Source organism: Hyperoodon ampullatus (genome assembly GCF_949752795.1).
Source record: "Hyperoodon ampullatus genome assembly, chromosome: 2".
Taxonomy (NCBI): domain Eukaryota; kingdom Metazoa; phylum Chordata; class Mammalia; order Artiodactyla; family Ziphiidae; genus Hyperoodon; species Hyperoodon ampullatus.
In genome coordinates this window covers 31,687,831-31,706,682 of record NC_136915.1, presented here as the reverse complement: position 1 = coordinate 31,706,682, position 18,852 = coordinate 31,687,831, and the positions used below count along the sequence as shown (strand labels likewise).

Here is an 18,852-nt window from a genome sequence, read left to right as displayed (position 1 = left end):
AGTTGCGGCACGCGGGCTCAATAGTTGTGGCGTGTGGGCTCTAGAGTGTGTGGGCTTAGTTGCCCCGCAGCATGTGGGATCTTAGTTTCCCAACCAGGGATCAAACCCACGTCCCCTGCATTGGAAGGTGGGTTCTTAACCACTGGACCACCAGGGAACTCCCTAATGCAGTTACTTACCCTGTGAGGATTCTTTTTAGAAGTTTTGTTTTTACTTTCATAAATAAAACATGTGCTTTTTGTTTTCCTTTCAGACACTTGTCAGATTTAGTGATCAAAGCCATATTTTTGTCATAAAATCAATGGGATTGCATGCTACATTCTCTTCTGTCATTTGAAACTTTAAATAGAGATTACTTCTTCATACAAGGGGACCACTCTGAGAAGATTCTTTAGTTAATAGCCAATACAATTCCTTGATTTATTATGAAACTCAATATTTTTTTTTTGAAACTCAATATTTTTAAAGTAGGAAACTCAATATTTTTATTCTGAGTTTTACTGTTTCCTCTTTTTTTTGACTTGAATTTTATTTATTTTTTTATACAGCAGGTTCTTATTAGTTATCTATTTTATACATATTAGTGTACATATGTCAATCCCAATCTCCCAATTCATCCCACCACCACCACCCCATTACTATTTTGTTTTTGTAATTATTTTCTTCAATCTTGTTTCTTTGTGCTTTTTTTTTTTTTTTTTTTTTTGCGGTACGCGGGCCTCTCACTGTTGTGGCCCCTCCCGTTGCGGAGCACAGGCTCCGGACGCGCAGCCTCAGTGGCCATGGCTCACGGGCCCAGCTGCTCTGCAGCATGTGGGATCCTCTCGGACCGGGACACGAACCCGTGTCCCCTGCATTGGCAGGTGGACTCTCAACCACTGCGCCACCAGGGAAGCCCCTGTGCTTTTTTTTAAGTCTATAATCAAGAACTTACTTTTTTTTCGAGGTATAGTTGATATTAGTTTCAGATGAATAACATAGTCACTCAAAATTTTTATAGATTATCCTCCATTTAAAGTTATAAAATATTGGGGAATTCCCTGGTGGTGCACTGGTTAGGGCTCCATGCTTTCACTGCCGAGGGCCCGGCTTTGGTCCATGTTCGGGGAACTAAGATCCCACAAGCTGTGAAAAAAAAAAAAAAGTTATAAAATATTGGCTATATTCTCTGTGTTGTACAATATGTCCTTGTAGCTTATTTATTTTATACATTGTAGTTTGTACCTCAAATTCCCTATCCTTATCTTGCCTCCCCCACCCTTGCCTCTCCCCACTGGTAACCACTAGTTCTCAATATCTGTGAATCTGTTTGTTTTAGTATCTTCATTTGTTTGTTTTATTTTTTAGATTCCACATGTAAGTGATAACATACAGTACTTGTCTTTCTCTGTCTCACTTATTTCACTAAGCATAATGCCCTCCAGGTCCATCCATGTTGTTGCACATGGCAAAATTTCATTCTTTTTTTATGGCTGAGTAGTATTCCATTGTATATATACACCACGTCTTCTTTATTCATTCATTTGTTGATGGATACTTAGGTTGCTTCCATATCTTGTCTATTGTAAATAATGCTGCTATGAATGTTGGGAGTGCATGTATCTTTTTGAATTAGTATTTTTGTTTTCTTCTGATATATACCTAGGAATGGAATTGCTGGATCATGCGGTACTTCTGTTTTTAGTTTTTTGAGGACCCTCCATACTGTCTTCCATAGTGGCTGCACCAATTTACATTCCCACTAACAGTATAAGGGTTCCCTTTTTCCATATCCTTGTGAACATTTGTTATCTGTAGTCTTTTTGATCACAGCTATCCTGACAGGTGTGATGTTTCATTGTGGTTTTGATTTGCATTTCTCTGATGATCAGTGATGTTAAGTATCTTTTCATGTGCCTGTTAGCCATCTGTATGTCTTCTTTGGAAAAATGTCTATTCAGATCTTCTGCCCATTTTTTAATCAGATTGTTTGTTTTTTTGCTGTTGAGTTGTATGAGCTGTTTACATATTTTGAATATTAATCCCTTATCAGTCATATCATTTGCAAATATTTTCTCCCATTCAGTAGGTTGTCTTTTCATTTTGTTAATGGTTTCCCTTTGCTGTGCAAAAGCTTTTAAGTTTAATTTATTTTGCTTTTATTTCCTTTGCCTTAGGAGACAGATCAAAAAAAATATTGCTACAACTTATATCATAGAGTGTTTTGTGTATGTTTTCTTTTATGAGTTTTATGGTTTCTGGTCTTACATTTAGGTCTTTAATCCATTTTGAGTTTATTTTTGTATGTGATGTGAGAAAATGTTCTCATTTCATTCTTTTACATGTAGCTGTCCAGTTTTCCTAGCACCGCTTTTTAAAAAAATATATTTATTTATTTATTTGGCTGCACCAGGTCTTCATTGAGGCATGTGGGATCTTTAGTTGCAGAATTCGAACTCTTAATTGCAGCATGTGGGATCTAGTTCCCTGACCAAGTATCGAACCCGGGCCCCCTGCATTGGGAGTGTGGAGTCTTAGCCAATGGACCACCAGGGAAGTCCCCCAGCACCACTTATTGAAGGGACTATCTTTTCCCCACTGTGTATCCTTGCCTCTTTTGTCATAGGTTAATTGACCATAAGTGTGTGGGTTTGTTTTGGGCTCTCTATTCTGTTCCATTGATCTAGGGTTCTGTTTTTGTGCCACTACCATACTGTTTTGATTACTGTAGCTTTGTAGTATAGTTGGAAGTCAGGGAGTGTGATACCTCTAGCACTATTTTTATTTCTCAAGATTGCTTTGGTTAGTCAAGAACTTTCTTGTTTTTGTTCTTTTTTTTTTTTTTTTTTTGCGGTACGCGGGCCTCTCACTGCTGTGGCCTCTCCCGTTGTGGAGCACAGGCTCTGGACGTGCAGGCTCAGCGGCCATGGCTCACTGGCCCAGCCACTCCGCGGCATGTGGGATCTTCCCTGACCGGGGCACGAACCCGTGTCCCCTGCATTGGCAGGCGGACTCCCAACCACTGCGCCACCAGGGAAGCCCCTTGTTTTTGTTCTTTATTCTTTCTAATACAGGCATTTAGAACTAGACATCATTCTGTTAGGAATCCATTGGAAATATCCATTATTGATATGTTATATTTAGAGCTTTGTTTATTAAAGAGGTTGTTTCTGAGTTTTAAAGAATAATTCAGTAATTATTTTTAAAAGCACTGGTTTTTTCATTCTGTTTCATTTATTTCTATTTTTCTTGGTCCATGCAGTAAGTTACAGAATTTCTGCCTTTAGAATGTATTTTATCTTTGTGTCCAAGTATATAGTCAGTGATTTGTTAAAGATTTATGTATACCTGAAAGGAAGTATGTCTCTCCACCTGTAGGCTGTTTAATTTTCCTGCAGTTTTCAGGTTTTTAATTTCATACTTATATCTATTTGTTTTGAATTCTGATAAAGACATGTTTACATTTCCAGTTGTAATTAAGCTTTGTCTCTTGCATTTCTGCCAGTTTTGTGTATATTTTAATTTGTGTTATTTGAGCCATATAAACTCAATATTGCACTGTAACCTTATTGATCACTCCCATATTCTTTTTGAAATTCCCATTACCTGATAGTTTGTTTGTTCTATTGTAATAGACTTAGACCATTTCCCCAGTTATTAAGATTTTGGCAGCGAATGTGGGCTCTTTTTTACCCCAGTCATCAACGCTCATCCTTGTATAGGGATATTAAGTGCTTTACACTCAGTGTATTAATTGATCTATTTATATTTAACTCCTTTGCTGGAAAGGTTATCTTGTTAGATTTCTCACTTACATAGATTATATAGTAGACTTGAATCTATTTCTTTGAGACAGGTAGTTTTCTAACATTTCTAACTTTTAATGTTTTTTTTTTTTTTTTTTTTGGCTGTGTTGGGTCTTCATTGCTGCATGCGGGCTTTCTCTAGTTGCAGCGAGGAGGGGCTACTCTTCGCTGCGGTGCGGTGGCTTCTCTTTTTGTGGTGCACAGGCTCTAGGGTGCGCGGGCTTCAGTAGTTGTGGCGTGCAGGCTCAGTAGTTGTGGCGCATGGGCTTAGTTGCTCCACGGCATGTGGGATCTTCCCAGACCAGGGATTGAACCTGTGTCCTCTGCATTGGCAGGTGAATTCTTAACCACTGTGCCACCAGGGAAGTCTTTTAATGTTTCGTCTAATAGTTTCTTTCTACTACAAATTTCTATTATTATTAATATGTATTATTAGTTGAGTTATTTATAGGAGGTGATTATATCTGGATGGCCTGAAGCAGTGTAAATTCTATACTTCTTACTCTCATAATGATTCTGGAGACATTATGTCTTTAATCTCATATCTATCAATATCCTTATCACCTTGTTTATAAAAAGTGTTTTTTCTGCTTTCAGATTCCCATTATCTCTTTTATTTCACTTTTTTTTAATTGAAGTATAGTTGATTTACAACATTATATGTTTCACGTGTACAGTATAGTGATACAGTATTTTTAAATATCACACTGCATTTATAGTTATTATAAAATATGGGCTCTATTCCCTGTGCTATATCCTTGTAACTTATTTATTTTATGCATGGTAGGTTTTACTTCCATTATGTCTTGTCATGATCTTTTTCCCTAGGACTTGGTTGATGGATTCTGTCAAGTTTTATATGTTTTCATATGTTCTGCTTCAAGGGTAAAGTTGGCTCAAAACCACATTCCTAATATAGTTTCATGTGGTGGTTAAGTGTGCAGACTCTGAAGAGGCCACTGGTTAGGGTCCAAATCATGGCTCCACCGCTTACTTACTGGCTATGGGACACAGGACAAGTTAGGTCTTTTAGTTCCTTATCCATCAAATGTAGGTGGTAATAATATTGATATATCTACTTCAGAGAGTTGTCTCAAAGTTTAAATGAGATAATGCAGGTCAAGTGCTACACCTGTCTGACCAGAAGCATAAGCTGCCATCATTATCAGCTTTACTTGTGGGCTCCTCTGCAGAGTCTGAGGCGTGAGATCCAAAGTCACCTTTATCTTTTCATTTGGAGTTTAATCTTACTATTACTAGCTACCATTTACCAGGTGCCTGGTGTATGCCAGGTAAATAGGAGATTTTTACACTCGTTTAATCTTCAGAACAACCAGTGAGGTAGGAGGTCTCTCACATTTTCCAGAAGAGGAAAATGAGGTAAGTTTTTCAAAGTCACATAGCGTGTAAGTGGAAGAAAGCCATGGAGCAAACCCATGTCTGTTCTACAGCGGTCTCTTCTCTTTCCACAGTGCTATCCTGCCTTCTTAAAATCACCCTTATCAAGTAGATGTTTTTGAGTTGATCATTAAGGGGTATTCTAAAAAAAACTTCATGCATTTTCTCTTTAGCCATACAAAGATTTTTAGAAAACTTAAATTTTTTTCCAGAATATTATTGGAAGGTTCATGATTTTTCCATTATCCATATTGTTTTCAATATTTATTTCCTTATTCAGGTGTCTAGGTTTATCAATTTCTCTTATATGCATATTATTATTATTACCACTTCTTTGATTTATTGTATCATTTCCACCCATCATGACTTCTCTTGAATATTTGTAGGTTCTAATATTTGTAGGTTCTCTACATAGCATTTGTAGTTTCACTTCTATCTCCATATCACTTTCTCTTTTCATCCCCCCGCAATAGATCATTTATAGGTTTATTACAAATTTATCATCACCTTCCCCCTCCCTTTTTTTTCCCAGGGATTATTCCTCCCTTTAAGTATCTTAGATTAACTCTCTGTCTTCCTTTTGGACTTTCAGTAACAGATAGATGGTTGTATATATCTTGACTCCCACAAGATCATGACAGACTTTATCTCAGGTGTCTCACTAATAGTAGGTGCCAATTAATTATGAAATCAAAGTTAATTCTATTCTGTAGAGTTTCTGCAATTTTTCTTCTTTTCCTATCGGTAGAATAATTATTTTTTATTAAACCTGGAATTTGTGTGTGGTTTTTGGGTTTGGGGTTTTTTGAAAGCATCAAAACTAGACATCTTAAGGATTTTTGGTTATGAGGAAGAGAACCCATTAAAACCTAACTCCATGCCCTCCATCCTGTTAGCAAGTATATGCTTATCCAGCTGTGCTTCTCTCTATATGTATGCCTTCTCCACTTCCTTGTGTCTTCTCTTTAAGCCTTAACTCACAATAAAGACAACTCTAGCCCTTGCCCTGTATGACCTTTTTCAGTTTTCAGAGCCTGCCATCATCCAGCTCAGTCTCTCAGTGTGTCCCAATTTCTAATATCTGGGAAGGACAATAGGTAGGCGCAGCTGGGTCAGGTGACATCTGTAGTCCAGTCAGCTGTCTTTTCAGTAGCCGGCAGCAAAAATAGCTACTTGTTAGACCAGGACTGCTCCTTCCAGAACACCTGGGGAAGATGTGTTCCCTGATGGGAGTGGGCAAGGAAGTAACCCTTGACACAGCTGTCACACTGGATTTACTTGTCTTTGTTTTAGATCATTCTGTTGAAGTTTTCCTTTTGGTGCTTTTAGCCAGGAGGGAGAGATTCAGTACTGTCATTTAAGTTACAGTAGGTTTTTATTGTTTTTTTTACTTAAATGAAGGATTTCACTTATAAATTTATTATTTTAATCATTCCATTGTTCCAGACTTACGATTTTTTTAAAGGTGAACAAAAGACAGCTAAGAAAGAGCCCTATGGAATTGCCACCAGAGATTCCCCATTTAGGTGGTTGGTCACAAATGACCAATATTCACTAGGTATAAGTCCACTAAACTAATAAACTAATAGCATCAGGTTCAAATACACCATCTTGTTTATGGCAGTATCATGAGAGTTACAATGTTTTCATGAACTCTAAGGACATTGCCTATGAGAGCAATCACTTTGCTAAAATCATGATATCCTGTGTCTGTACCTTTTATCGGGTCAGCACTATCCCATCAAAAATAGGAAATTCAAATTAATTTGCCTCACTTATTCTTAGTGAACCCACGCTGGCGCCCAGAGGTGGTTCCATTTTTTTCTAATTGTTTTCAGATTCCTCTGAAGAGTGACATCTCCCTCACTGCTCCAGTTTCCTACATCCACTTTTTTCTTTAAGAAAATCATGACAGGGGCTTCCCTGGTGGCACGTGGTTGAGAATCCGCCTGCCAATGCAGGGGACACAGGTTCGATCTCTGGTCTGGGAAGATCCCACATGCTGCAGAGCAACTAAGCCTGTGCACCACAACTACTGAGCCTGTGCTCTAGAGCCCATGAGCCACAACTACTGAGCCTGCGTGCCTAGAGCCCATGTTCCACAACGAGAGAAGCCACTGCAATGAGAAGCCTGCGCACTGCAACGGAGAGTAGCCCCCGCTTGCCACAACTAGAAAAAGCCTGCGCGCAGCAACGAAGGCCCAACACAGCCAAAAATAAATAAATAAAATAAATAAATTTATTAAAAAATGAAACTAACCACCCCATATTTTGGGGCCTCTCACCTTCTGAGATGGCCCACACTGTGTCTTAAAAAAAAAGAAAATCATGACAGCTTTTCTGATATCTGGTATTTTAGAACCACTCTGGGTTAGATTCCTGAATGGCCTGGACAAAGAATATGGTAAGGCCCTGCCCTGGCACGTGGTAAATTCTCCATTCCTTTGTAATGTGCATGTTATCTGGGCCTGAAGACTTCAGCTAATTTAAAGCAATTAGCAAGGAAGGAAAAGATGATTAGTTGAGTGCCTGTACACCAGGCACAGAGCTAAGCACTTTCTTATATGTTGTCTCATTTACTATTTCTTTACCCATTTTAGACTTCAACTTCCTCTATCGGATATACCTTCTAATCAAGTTTATTAATTCCCTAGTGGTCCAGTGGTTAAGACTCTGCCTTCCAATGCGGAGGGTATGGGTTCGATCCCGGGAACTAAGATCCCGCATGCCGTGCGGTATGGCCAAAAATTTTTTTTAAAAGTGTGGTAATCTTGGGCTTCCTTGGTGGCGCAGTGGTTGAGAGTCCGCCTGCCGATGCAGGGGACGCGGGTTCGTGCCCCGGTCAGGGAAGATCCCACATGCCGCGGAGTGGCTGGGCCCGTGAGCCATGGCCGCTGAGCCTGCGCGTCCGGAGCCTGTGCTCCACAACGGGAGAGGCCACAACAGTGAGAGGCCCGCGTACCGCAAAAAAAAATTAAAAAAAAAAAAAATGTGGTAATCTTGTCAAGTTTAGAGATTGTTCTACTTGATGGGAAATGTGAAAGCATATAAGAATCAAGTAATTGTTCCTTTTCACTGTAATCTGTTAATATTTTATCATCTTTATCTCTGTAGCAGCAGACCTGTCCCATCTGCTCCACATAGCTCTTTGTTCTAAGGGTGCACCTTCCTGACACCATTCTTACAGGTTTAAGTTGTTCTTTCCCTAGCTTTGTTATCTGTCCTGTCTTTGTACGTGTTTGATCCCCTCCCTCTGAAGCTATGGTGGTGTCTGTAGATGTCTTCCCCTTTTCATGATCATTGGAATAATTAGTTATTGAACTGTCAGAATTCTCGTTTTAATGTCTTCAGTGCTTGTTGAGCCATCTTATCTTTCAGACTCTTTGGCCATGATATTTCACTTTTTTTTTCCTCTAAAGTTTTTGAAATATATGCACCAGACTTTAAATAGACATATTTGACAATGTCTAGTGTTCTCAATCTCTTCTATTATGAACTTTAATACAATAAGGTCACTTTTTCCAATAATTCCTATATGTTGTACCACATTAGCTTTTTCCTTTGAGATGATCAGTTCTCAATTCTAAGAGGTCTTTGGTTAGATTTGATCCAACTTTTATTTTGCAGCAAAGAAACCTTACGGTAAATTTTGCAATGAAAGGGGTTTGTCCACAGGCGATCCAGACCCAAAATTCCAGTTTGGGGCAGATAGAAGTCTCAAGGTCAGGCACTCAGGGGGATCCTAATGAGGGATGTGTTGTAACACCTTGTACCCAGTGGAGTCTGATTGCTGATCCTTTCTCGTCCTGCAGTGTGGGCCAAGCTGAAACTGCAGAAGGCATCGGAACGATGGCAGCCTGACACCGAGGTGAGTGCTCACATGGCATCGGGGGCAGCATCAAGAGACAGAGCTCCCTCACCATGTAGAAGGGAGGTAGGAGATGGTCCCTGGTTCACTGCAGTAGCAAGTGTAATGTGACAATGTCTATAATTGGCTCTTGACTTGTAAGCCTAATTCATTTGTGATATTAAATTAAATGTGTCAGACTTTAAATCTGTGTCTTAAGACAGGTTATATCCTCCCACTGAAATTTTGAAGTGGCAAGCAGGAGTGCCCTGTGTCTTGTCCTGCCGTGAGGATTCATAAGCTAAGAAGTTGAGGCTCCATGTCATACATTAGATATCCTTTGAGGAGAGCATCTGATGAGAGATGATCTTCTCATGTGGTGGGGAGGTATCCTTGTTGGTCTTGAGATAGTCATCCTGAGCAGCAGATTTCAGAGATGAGGAATGATGTGTACGTGAGGTATGGTAGCTGCTGCTTCTCTTTTAGGTCAGTGGTTTTCAGTGTTCCTTTTTTTAGCAGCAAAGCCTTTTTCAGACAGTAATGTAGAACTCCAATAAATAAAATAGAAAAAAGCAGAACTGCTCTGGATGTGGAGAAGCTCAGCCTTCTTGGCCTTTCATCCCCTGTAGTGGTCTCTTAGGCGGAAACCCAGGATTCTTGGGAACCATTTGAAAACCATGTCTTAAGTGAGCCTTTCTCAACCAGGGTTCCTCGTCTTAAACACAGTGATTTGAATGAACTATTTTCTCAGACATCCACAAGGATCGGTCATAATTGGTACCATCCTAGATGTCTAATAGATGCTGTGAGCAATAGAGCAGAACCCCAGTTGAGAAAGGCTGTCTTAGACGAATGGCATGGAATCAGGCCAGAGTGAGCTCAGGTATCCAGAGGTTGGCTCCAAACATTTCTCCCAGGAGGTGTAGCTAATGGTGTTCCTCTTCCCTTTCAGGAAGAGTATGAAGACTCCAGTGGGAATGTTGTGAATAAGAAGACATACGAGGATCTGAAAAGACAAGGACTGCTCTAGTGTTCAGGGATGTATCTCAGCTGTGGGGCTAGCCCAGTCTTCCCTAAGATCTGCTTTTTCTATTTCTCCCAGCCAAGTGCTCCTAAAGACTCTTTGCTACTTAGTCTTACGGACTAGCATGCATCTTGTAGAAGCAAGGCATGCTGGCATATTGCAGGGTTGAGGTGTGTTTTATCTTTGTTTTATATTAAAAAAGATTCTGTTGGAAAATAAAACCAGCCCTTGTTCTGAACGTGTCTTGTTCTGAAGCCCAGGATTATGTACTAATTCAGTCCTCTAGTTCTCAACACCTCCCTACCTCTTTCTCACGAACTTCAGTAGCAACTGAAGTCTAATGAGCGCCTGTTATGTTACATATATTAGGCTGGGTAATTCTGACTTAGCCTCATTCCCCACCCCCATTTGCTGCCACTTCCCCAAATGAGCATCACCCCAGGATAAGCCCTGCCCTTAGCTGAGTCAGCCATTCGTGCACATACTGTACTCAGGAAAGATGGGGAGGGTGAGCCAGGACCTCTGCTAAGGACAAAGTTGTGGCACCAAGGTTGCCTTTTTATTTGCATAAAGGGAGGACCTGGGCTATTTTGGAATGGGCCTGCAGCCCTGCCCCTTCTCTAAGCCTCAGCAGCCTGGCACACAGTGAAACTAAGGCCAGCAGTGACTTCACCTGCTTGCTACTTCAGAACAAGAGTCCTTGGTCTACGTTTGTCTTCTATGGGATCCTCACTTGACTGAGAAGTGGCTAATATTCTTGTGTTCTCCAAGCCCAGATAGCCAAGATTTGGGTGGAGTTGAGCAGCTGCTTCAGGATCTGAATCTGGTATCCCAAAGGGAAAGGACTAGGGGAGCCGGGGGGCCCTGATCTGCCCTCAGCACAGTCATCTGAAGGCCAGGGCCGGGTCCAGAACAGGATTCCCTAGAGGCCCCCTTTGCCCCTCAGCACCCAGACCTTCAGTTTGTTTGTAATATATCTACTTATATGTCTGCTTGGAAAGATCCCAGCTCCAGAGCTGGCCTCTCGCTCACACTCGTCTATTGCCCTGGTTATCTCCATGAGTAGGGTTTCACCACCAGGTTGGGATTTTCCTTACTGGTTCAGCCCATCCCTTGGGCAACTCCTCACATGTTCGTTTGTACTTTTGGCTTCTCCAGTTGCTTAAAACCCCAGTTGGACAACCTCTCCAGAGCCTGAGTTTCTAAAGCAGAGCGAGTGGATAATAAAACCTAATTGAGCCAACTGAAAACGTTGATAACTGAAAATAGGCCCAAAGTGCAAGGAGACATTGCCATTTGAGAAGAGAGTTAAAGCCTGGGAAATGGTAAACATGGGAGGGGATGTCTCTCCAGCCTTCCAGCTGGGGCAGTAGCAGCATCAGGCCTCCCCAGGGACACACCGGATGCTTTCCCACCGTCACATTCCTCTGAGCCCCCTCTTGAGGAGCGGGTACCTGGGACGGCAAGGTCAATCAATGGAGCATTCCAAGAGCCCGTTTTTTTTCTTTACAGTGCGGAGGGGCGGTGGGAGCAGGTTCTGTGGAGTCCTGCCGTCATCCTTGCCCAGATAACTAGTCATCCTGTGAACTGAGCCAGAGGTGCCTGGGAGGAAACAAGCCCCTGGGTGGGGGTGGGGGGTGGGGTGCAGAGACTCCTTTTGTTCATTTGTTACATTCATCCAAATATTTTTTAGTGCCTTCCATGTGCCAGGCACAGCTAGGTTTGCAAATCTTGGGAATTAAGTGGATGTGAGATGGTGGGAGCAGACCCAGAGGTAAGGAGGTGCAGTAACACCTGGGCCAGCTGGAAGAGTCGTGTGGCCAGCTCCACCAAGCACTGAGGGGCACAGAGTTACTCGGGAGGTGCCAGCAAACTTGGCATCAGTCAGAAGTGGGTCTCGGGACTTCCCTGGTGGTCCAGTGGGTAAGACTCCCTGCTCCCAATGCAGGGGGCCCGGGTTTGATCCCTGGTCAGGGAACTAGATCCCACATGCCGCAACTAAGAAGTCCGCATGCCGCAACTAAGACCTGGCACAGCCAAAATAATTTATATAAATAAATAAATAAATAAATAAGCAGTGGTTCTCCCCAGAGGTGACTCCCTGAAGTCTCGCCTTCAGGGGTCTGCTATAAGAAGAACAGGATTAGAGCTGAGCCCCCTGACTAGGCTACGGAGAGCAGAGTGGTGCTCTTCCTGGGTTTAGATCAGTAGTTCTAAATCTTTTTTACTTTGGAAATACAAAGATAACTGTGGACTTTCTCCTTAGAAAAGTATGCATGCATATACTTTTTTTTTTTTTTTTTTTTTTTTGGCAGTGCTGCATGGCATGCGGGATCTTAGTTTCCCCACCAGGTATCAAACTTGCGACCACTGCAGTGGAAGCGGGGAGTGTTAACCACTGGACTGCCAGGGAAGTCCCTGCATGTACATTCTTGCACACAATTTCAGGGGCTCATGAATCCCCAGAAGTGCATCCTTGGTTCCTGAGTCTTATGAGAATCTCTCCTTTAGACCTGGAGTCTGAACCTCTGCCAGGGCACTGCCTGCCAGGAACATGATTCAGCTCACTTTTCAAGGAGGAAAGCTGCTCCATCAGAGCAACTGCAGGACTCTGCCTGCCCCTCCCAGCCCAGGCAAGAATCTGGGCTTGACCCCCAGATTGGCCCTGCTGAACCCAGAGGCTGATCTCGGGATGAACCTTCCAGAAGCGAGAGTCTCCTCACTCCCTACCTCTGAGAGGAAAGCCAGTAAATCTGTGTCCAGCCTCAACTGTCATCCCTTTCCTCCACTTCCCTTCTGTTCCCCTCGCTGGGTCAGCTTGTGCTGGAAGGCTCTACAAAGGGAGCACCCTAAAAGTAACCCATGTGTTGGGAAGTGAGGCTCAGACAAAGGTGAGGTTTTTGTCTTCCCTCTGCATTGTTTTTACATTTTTTTGTCCTTGGATGATAACTACCTCTCCCTTCATCCTTCCATCCTGCCTGCTGGCAGCCTCGTCTCTAAGTTCTCTTGGTAGGAATGGGCCTGTGACCTCTCCCCACCCACTCCCCTTTCCACTATCAGACAGACAGAGTTCTCCCGTTGCAGGTGGGCCCTGGGAGGACCCTGGCCTCCCATCCCTCTCATCTCTTCTGAGAGCCTGCTCCACCTGCCGGGTTTCTCATCTACACAGATAAGACACGTTCCAGTGGGGTCCTTCTATCTGCCAGTTGACTTTACTTTCTCCCTTTGGCTTCAGTCTGGACATCAGCTGTGCTTCCTTCTTTTGCCTGTGTCCCCGGTGGCAGCAGCGGCAGAGGGAACTGCCAGAGCTAACAGATGACTGGAGGGGAGGAGGGGCTGCGCTTGCAGCCTCCCTGACTCAGGCACACACGCTGGTTGCCCTCCACACCTTCAGGTGCGCAGGTAGGTCTGCAGCTGGGATGGGGTGGGGCTCAGGGAATACTGGGAGTGTTCTATTTATGGAGACATGCACAGACTAAAGGAGATGGGCAAGAAGCCAGAACTAACACAGACTACCAAGTAACCATCTAAGCTTCGCCCCGCTTTCTGATCTGGCTGATTGTCTGCTTCCCTCACACTCCTGAGCTGTCCCTCCAGCCTCAGCTGTCCCAACCAGGAAGTGGGAAAAGGGCTGTGTGGGAGGCTTGGGTCCTTCCTTTCACAAGGGCACAGGGGCTGGGGAGAACCTTTGGGCCCCCCTCTTGACCTATTTGCCTTTGGAGACTGAAGTCCCCTTGAGAGGTGTTAACTGGATGAGAACACTTCTTGGGTGTAGCGTTGGAGGGGAGGGAGCAGTGGAGGGGCTGAGGCTTCTGGTGGTAAGGAGGGGTGAAGGTGGAGAGAGAAGTGGCCTCTATTGCCAAGGGGTCCTACCCTACCTCACCTCTGCACCCAGGATTCTGAGCTCAGCCCCACTCATGCATTAAAGACCATGGCCAGAAGGGGCCCAGCCCAGACAGGGTCCAGGCTCTCCTCTGTGTCACATCACCCTGGCAGCCATCACCTGGGAGATCCAAGTGCTGATGGAGGGCCAACCCTTGGCGACAAGGAAACATGCCGTTAGCCCTGGGAAATCTGGGGGCTGGGTTGTGCTCAGCCTCCCAGGGTTGGGCGGGAAGATGGGAATAAGGGCCCCCTCTTCCATCTCCAGCAGTTTTCTGCCTCACATGGAAAAACTTGAACCTGGGCTTAGCAGACCCTTACAGATCTGATCCCTTTGTCCTGGGGGACCCAGAGCTGGCATCCAGCTATCCAGGGTCTGAGAGGTACCTCCTGCCCTTAGCTCAGCTCTGATTTAGAAACACGGTTGGGTCTGAACCCTGAAGGATCTGGACAAGGGGAGCCCTGACTTCTGACCCCCTCTGTGACCCAGCATTTCCCTGCCCTGGGTTCTGAGGAAGCCCATCACCCGCCACTCCCCACCCCCAGCACCTTCTCATGTCAGAGGCAAATGAGGCCACATCAGAGGCACCGGATTTCCTGTCTATTTCCTGTCACTGCACCTGCTCCAGCTTTGTCTCCCCTCGGGCCTGGGATGCTGCTGTTGCCATGCCAACAACAACATTTACTCTCAGAGGGGCCATTACCAGGCTGCAGGACCCTTTGTGCCGGCCTCAATGTCACTCTGAAAGTATGACTTGCAGGAAGCAAAAGCCCAGCCCCTGGGACCCCTTATTCCATACAAGTTGACCCCCCTGCTCCCGGCCTTAGTTTACTCCTTCGCATAGTGTAATAATGGGAATCTCTGTTTGCAGCCCTCCCCTGGGCTGCCCAGAACCAGTCCCTCACCCTCTCGGGCTCCTGGCCTACCTCTCAGAAGATGTCTGTGACCAATAGTAGCCATCAGGCTGCTTTGCTCAGAAGTAGCTGTCCTAAGCCCAGGGACCCCAGCCTTTCCTGGTCCCTGTGACCAACCCTAACCTGTGACTACTCCTGGGCCCTGAGGCTATCCCTTCTTTTCACCTGTGTCATGGCCCCTTCTACTTAACCACTGCATGACCTTTCCTTAACCTTGGCTCTTGAGCTGGTTGCTTCCTGCAGTGGGGTCTCCTCTCTCCTTTTCCTCCCACCAGTCCTCCTGCAGGTCCTACTGGTAGCCCAGAACCTGGTGAGAAGCCAGTTGACCCCCGCTCCTGTCCAGGTAAGCGGCAAAGCAGTCTGTGAAGGAGGAGAGAGCCTCCTGGATGCCTTCACCTGGGGGAAGAGGGCCACAGCGTTCAAACCCTCCCACAGGGCTTCCCTGGTGGCGCAGTGGTTGAGAGTCCGCCTGCCGATGCAGAGGGCACCAGTGCGTGCCCCGGTCCGGGTAGATCCCACATGCCACGGAGCGGCTGGGCCCGTGAGCCATGGCTGCTGAGCCTGAGCGTCCGGAGCCTGTGCTCCGCAACGGGAGAGGCCACAACAGTGAGAGGCCCGCGTACTGCAAACAAACAAACAAACAAAACCTCTCACAGATGTGCCACAGCTTCCACTGCTACGGAGAGGCGTGCAAACCGGGAAGCAGAGCCTTTCAACCAACCAGCAGAGTGCAGCGCAGGGGAGGACTACTGGGAGTGCAGGGGTAGGGCTGCTGTGGGGGACCAGGCAGGGTGCTTCCAGGAGGGGCTGCTGCAGGGTTGGAAGGGGTGTGACATTCAGGTACCTCCAGTAAGGTGCTGGGAGGGAGGTGCTGAAGCGGGAGAGAGAGGAGTCGGTGTTTGGGTTGCCCTGAGAGTTGAGATACGGCCCAGGACTGGCTGGCCACCCCCCATCCCCCTGGACTCACAGGCACTCTCTTTACCCAGCCGATCCAACTCAACGCTTCCCACTACATGGCCTGGTGCAGCCTCAGTTGTGAGGGGAGAAATGAAACCAGCCCCAGCCCTTACCTGCAGGCCTCTAGCCCCGGACCCTGCTCTCTGCAGCACTGCAGTGGCGGCCCACTCTGCCTGGAGCTCAACCAGTCAGCCTCGGGTGAGACAGTCCCCCTAGCCTGCAGCTCTGAACCCCTCCTCCGTGGTCCTCCAACTCCAAGCCCCTCCTCCGTTGCCCTCCACACTGACTCTTCCTCCCATTGGCCCCATAAGTTCTGAGCCCCGCCCCACCTGTCCCCAGCCCTGAGCCTTGCCCATCCTCTGACAGGCCCCCAACACCTGAGCTGTTTTCCCCAACCTCCCCAGCCTCTATCAACACCCCAACCTCTAAACCTTGTCAGGCTGGCCCTTAGCTTTGAGGTCTACCCTCCTCCTCGGTGCCCCACCCCTTCTGGATTTCCCCTTCCGACTCCCCACCTTTCCCCGCCCAGCTGGGCCAGTGCTCCCCTCCCCACAAGCTCCAAGGAAGCCGGAGCAAGTTCCTGTGCGTCTCCAGGTGGCAGAGATGGGAGAGTTTCAGGTTGTGAAGTCCACACACAAGATGCCCTCCCCTGGGGGGCGGCCTGGGGCTTTGCAGAGGAATTGTCCCCCAGCAGACGTGTCATAGCCCTTCCCCAGACAGCCCTCCTCTGCTCCCAGGCCTAGGCCACCTGACCGTCCCAGAGGACAAGACACTTCCCACTCCACCACTGGTGACCACCACCCTGCCAGCCCCCAAGAGAAACATGAGTGTCTGTCCACATCTGCCTGCTCTGGGAAGTGGAAGCAGGAATGGACAGCGAAGGGTGGCTGGGGCCAGTGGGACAGGCAGGATGGGGCTCCAGCCCCGCCTCTGTCTGGAGCTCACAGGGCTTGGCACCCCTTACCCTTCCCTTCGCTCTCTCTTCAAGGGGAACATCTCCTGCCAAGGCAGAAATCTGTGGCCGAGTGCCCCGAGGGCTTGGACTTCTGGGAGGTGGGCCCCTGCTGTGCTCCAAGGTTGGGTGCTGCCCTCCCTCAGAACTGCAGGCCTCTCTTCTCCCCCACTCGACTAAAGGGTCAGCAGCCGAATCAGGCTGGAGCTTGACCTGCTGGGGGCCAGGCTGCTCGACCCTCTTAGCTCCACATTAGGCTGAAATCCAGGGCAGCGGCTGGAATCTTCCAAGTCTCTGTGACATGCCCCCTTGTTTCTGATCACCCTGTATGTTCTCTGGAGACTGGCTGGCTGGCCTCATGGGGGTGGAGAGAGGGGTCCAAGGAAGTTCAGCCCAGCCCACAACCCAACTTAACATTTTTTTTCTCTGTGAATGGGGGACGAAGGCAAGGGGAGGATGAACGGTCTCATCTCTTCTTGCAGCTGAAACGGTCCAGCTCAGGCTACACTGCAGGGCACAGCCAGGCCTGCATGACAGGGACGCCCAGGTGTCACAGGGCTGTGGCTCAGCCCTGCTACCACGAGTGCTGCTGAGCCTTGGCCTCAGGCAGCTGCCTCCAGCTGGATGAGAACCTCCACTTCAACGGGGCCGCACCAGGGGCCACCAGGAGCCGCCTGCCCTGGACCCTGGCTGGCGCTCTGCTGCTGTTCCTTCGCTCAGCAGTCAGGGAGCGGCAGGCAGGAAGGTCCCATAGGCCCTGCAAGTCCCCAGGCCCACCCCCAGCTCTGATTCCTGTAGCTGTATCTTTTTTTTTTAAATAAATTTATTTATTTTAATTTATTTATTTTTGGCTGCATTGGGCCTTCATTGCTGCGCACGGGCTTTCTCTAGTTGCGGCGAGCAGGGGCTACTCTTCGTTGCGGTGCGCGGGCTTCTCATTGCAGTGGCTTCTCTTGTTGTGGAGCACGGGCTCTAGGCACGCGGGCTTCAGTAGTTGTGGCTCGCAGGCTCAGTAGTTGTGGCGCACGGGCTTAGTTGCTCCGCGGCATGTGGGATCTTCCCAGACCAGGGCTCTAACCCATGTCCCCTGCATTGGCAGGCGGATTCTTAACCATTGTGCCACCAGGGAAGTCCTTTGTAGCTGTATCTTTAGTAAAAGGGATTTATCAAGTCCACAACTCTGTGCTAGAGGCTCCCAGGGCCTAGGCCTGAACATGATGCTCTCCAAGGGGGCAGGGCCTTAGCCCCATTCCCAAGGAGAGGCTGGGATTTGTCTGGAAAAACAGAACAGTCTCCTGTCTGACCCCCATCAAGTAGGAGGACCCCAAAGTCCTGCAGGGACAGTTTCTTCATCTGTAAAAATGCCCGGTTCCATCTACTTTTCCCAGATCCTCCCCAGACTTTGACACAAAGAGGGGGGCTGGAATTGGGGTTCCCCTGCTTTCCTGAAATGACCACCACCCCCTTTATCTTTAAGGGTCTAAATCAATCCCCTTTCTTGTCATCCCCCACACAGCTTTGAAACCAAATTCAAATAAACTTGAGCTCCATTTATGCTGCGGATATTTCCAGGAAAAGAAGAAGATTGGGAAGAAGGTGATGTCTGTTTCTGGAAGAGGTTTGCGTATACAAACTTGAACTGGTCACTAAGGCAGCAACTCTCAGCTTAGGGAAAAAGGAGTGAGGATGGGTTAGAAGTCACATGCTCACTCCTTCCCCTGCATTTACCCTTCAGTTTGTGTCAAAGCTTGAGAGAAAGAGTATTCATTAAGATAATTCACTAATTCAATAAACATGTTCTCGGGGTCAACTGTGTGCCAGAAACTACCCTGGGGTGATGAGGAAAAGATACAGCCAGTCCTCAGGGAGCTTACAGCTTAGTGAAATGGCCAATAGGCTGGGAGAGACCGGTCCTGGACTCCCTGATCTGAGCTGGCCCTTTTTGTCCATCTGGAGCAGCCTGCTTATCTTAGGTGGGAAATCGAGGCCCCAAAGGAGGAAGACCTTGCCCAGGTGCCTGTGGCCAGTGAATCGGGGGAAGGGGCCGGAGAACAACAAAGTACAGCCTCAGGCTGTCTTGAGAGCTGAGTGG

General features: G+C 46.7%; 1 protein-coding gene across 1 annotated transcript in view; it reads left to right on the top strand.

Annotated features, from left to right (window-relative positions):
- Positions 1 to 10,292, top strand: part of SF3A3 (splicing factor 3a subunit 3) — a gene marked incomplete at its 5' end in the record, with an annotated part of 28,803 nt that extends 18,511 nt beyond the window's left edge. The window contains 2 exons of the mRNA XM_079728448.1: positions 8,996 to 9,051; positions 9,983 to 10,292. Coding sequence (XP_079584574.1) covers positions 8,996 to 9,051; positions 9,983 to 10,060 — 134 coding nt within the window. The 3' untranslated portion in view covers positions 10,061 to 10,292. The remainder of the gene's footprint in view (positions 1 to 8,995; positions 9,052 to 9,982) is intronic.
- Positions 10,293 to 18,852: the final 8,560 nt, after the last annotated feature.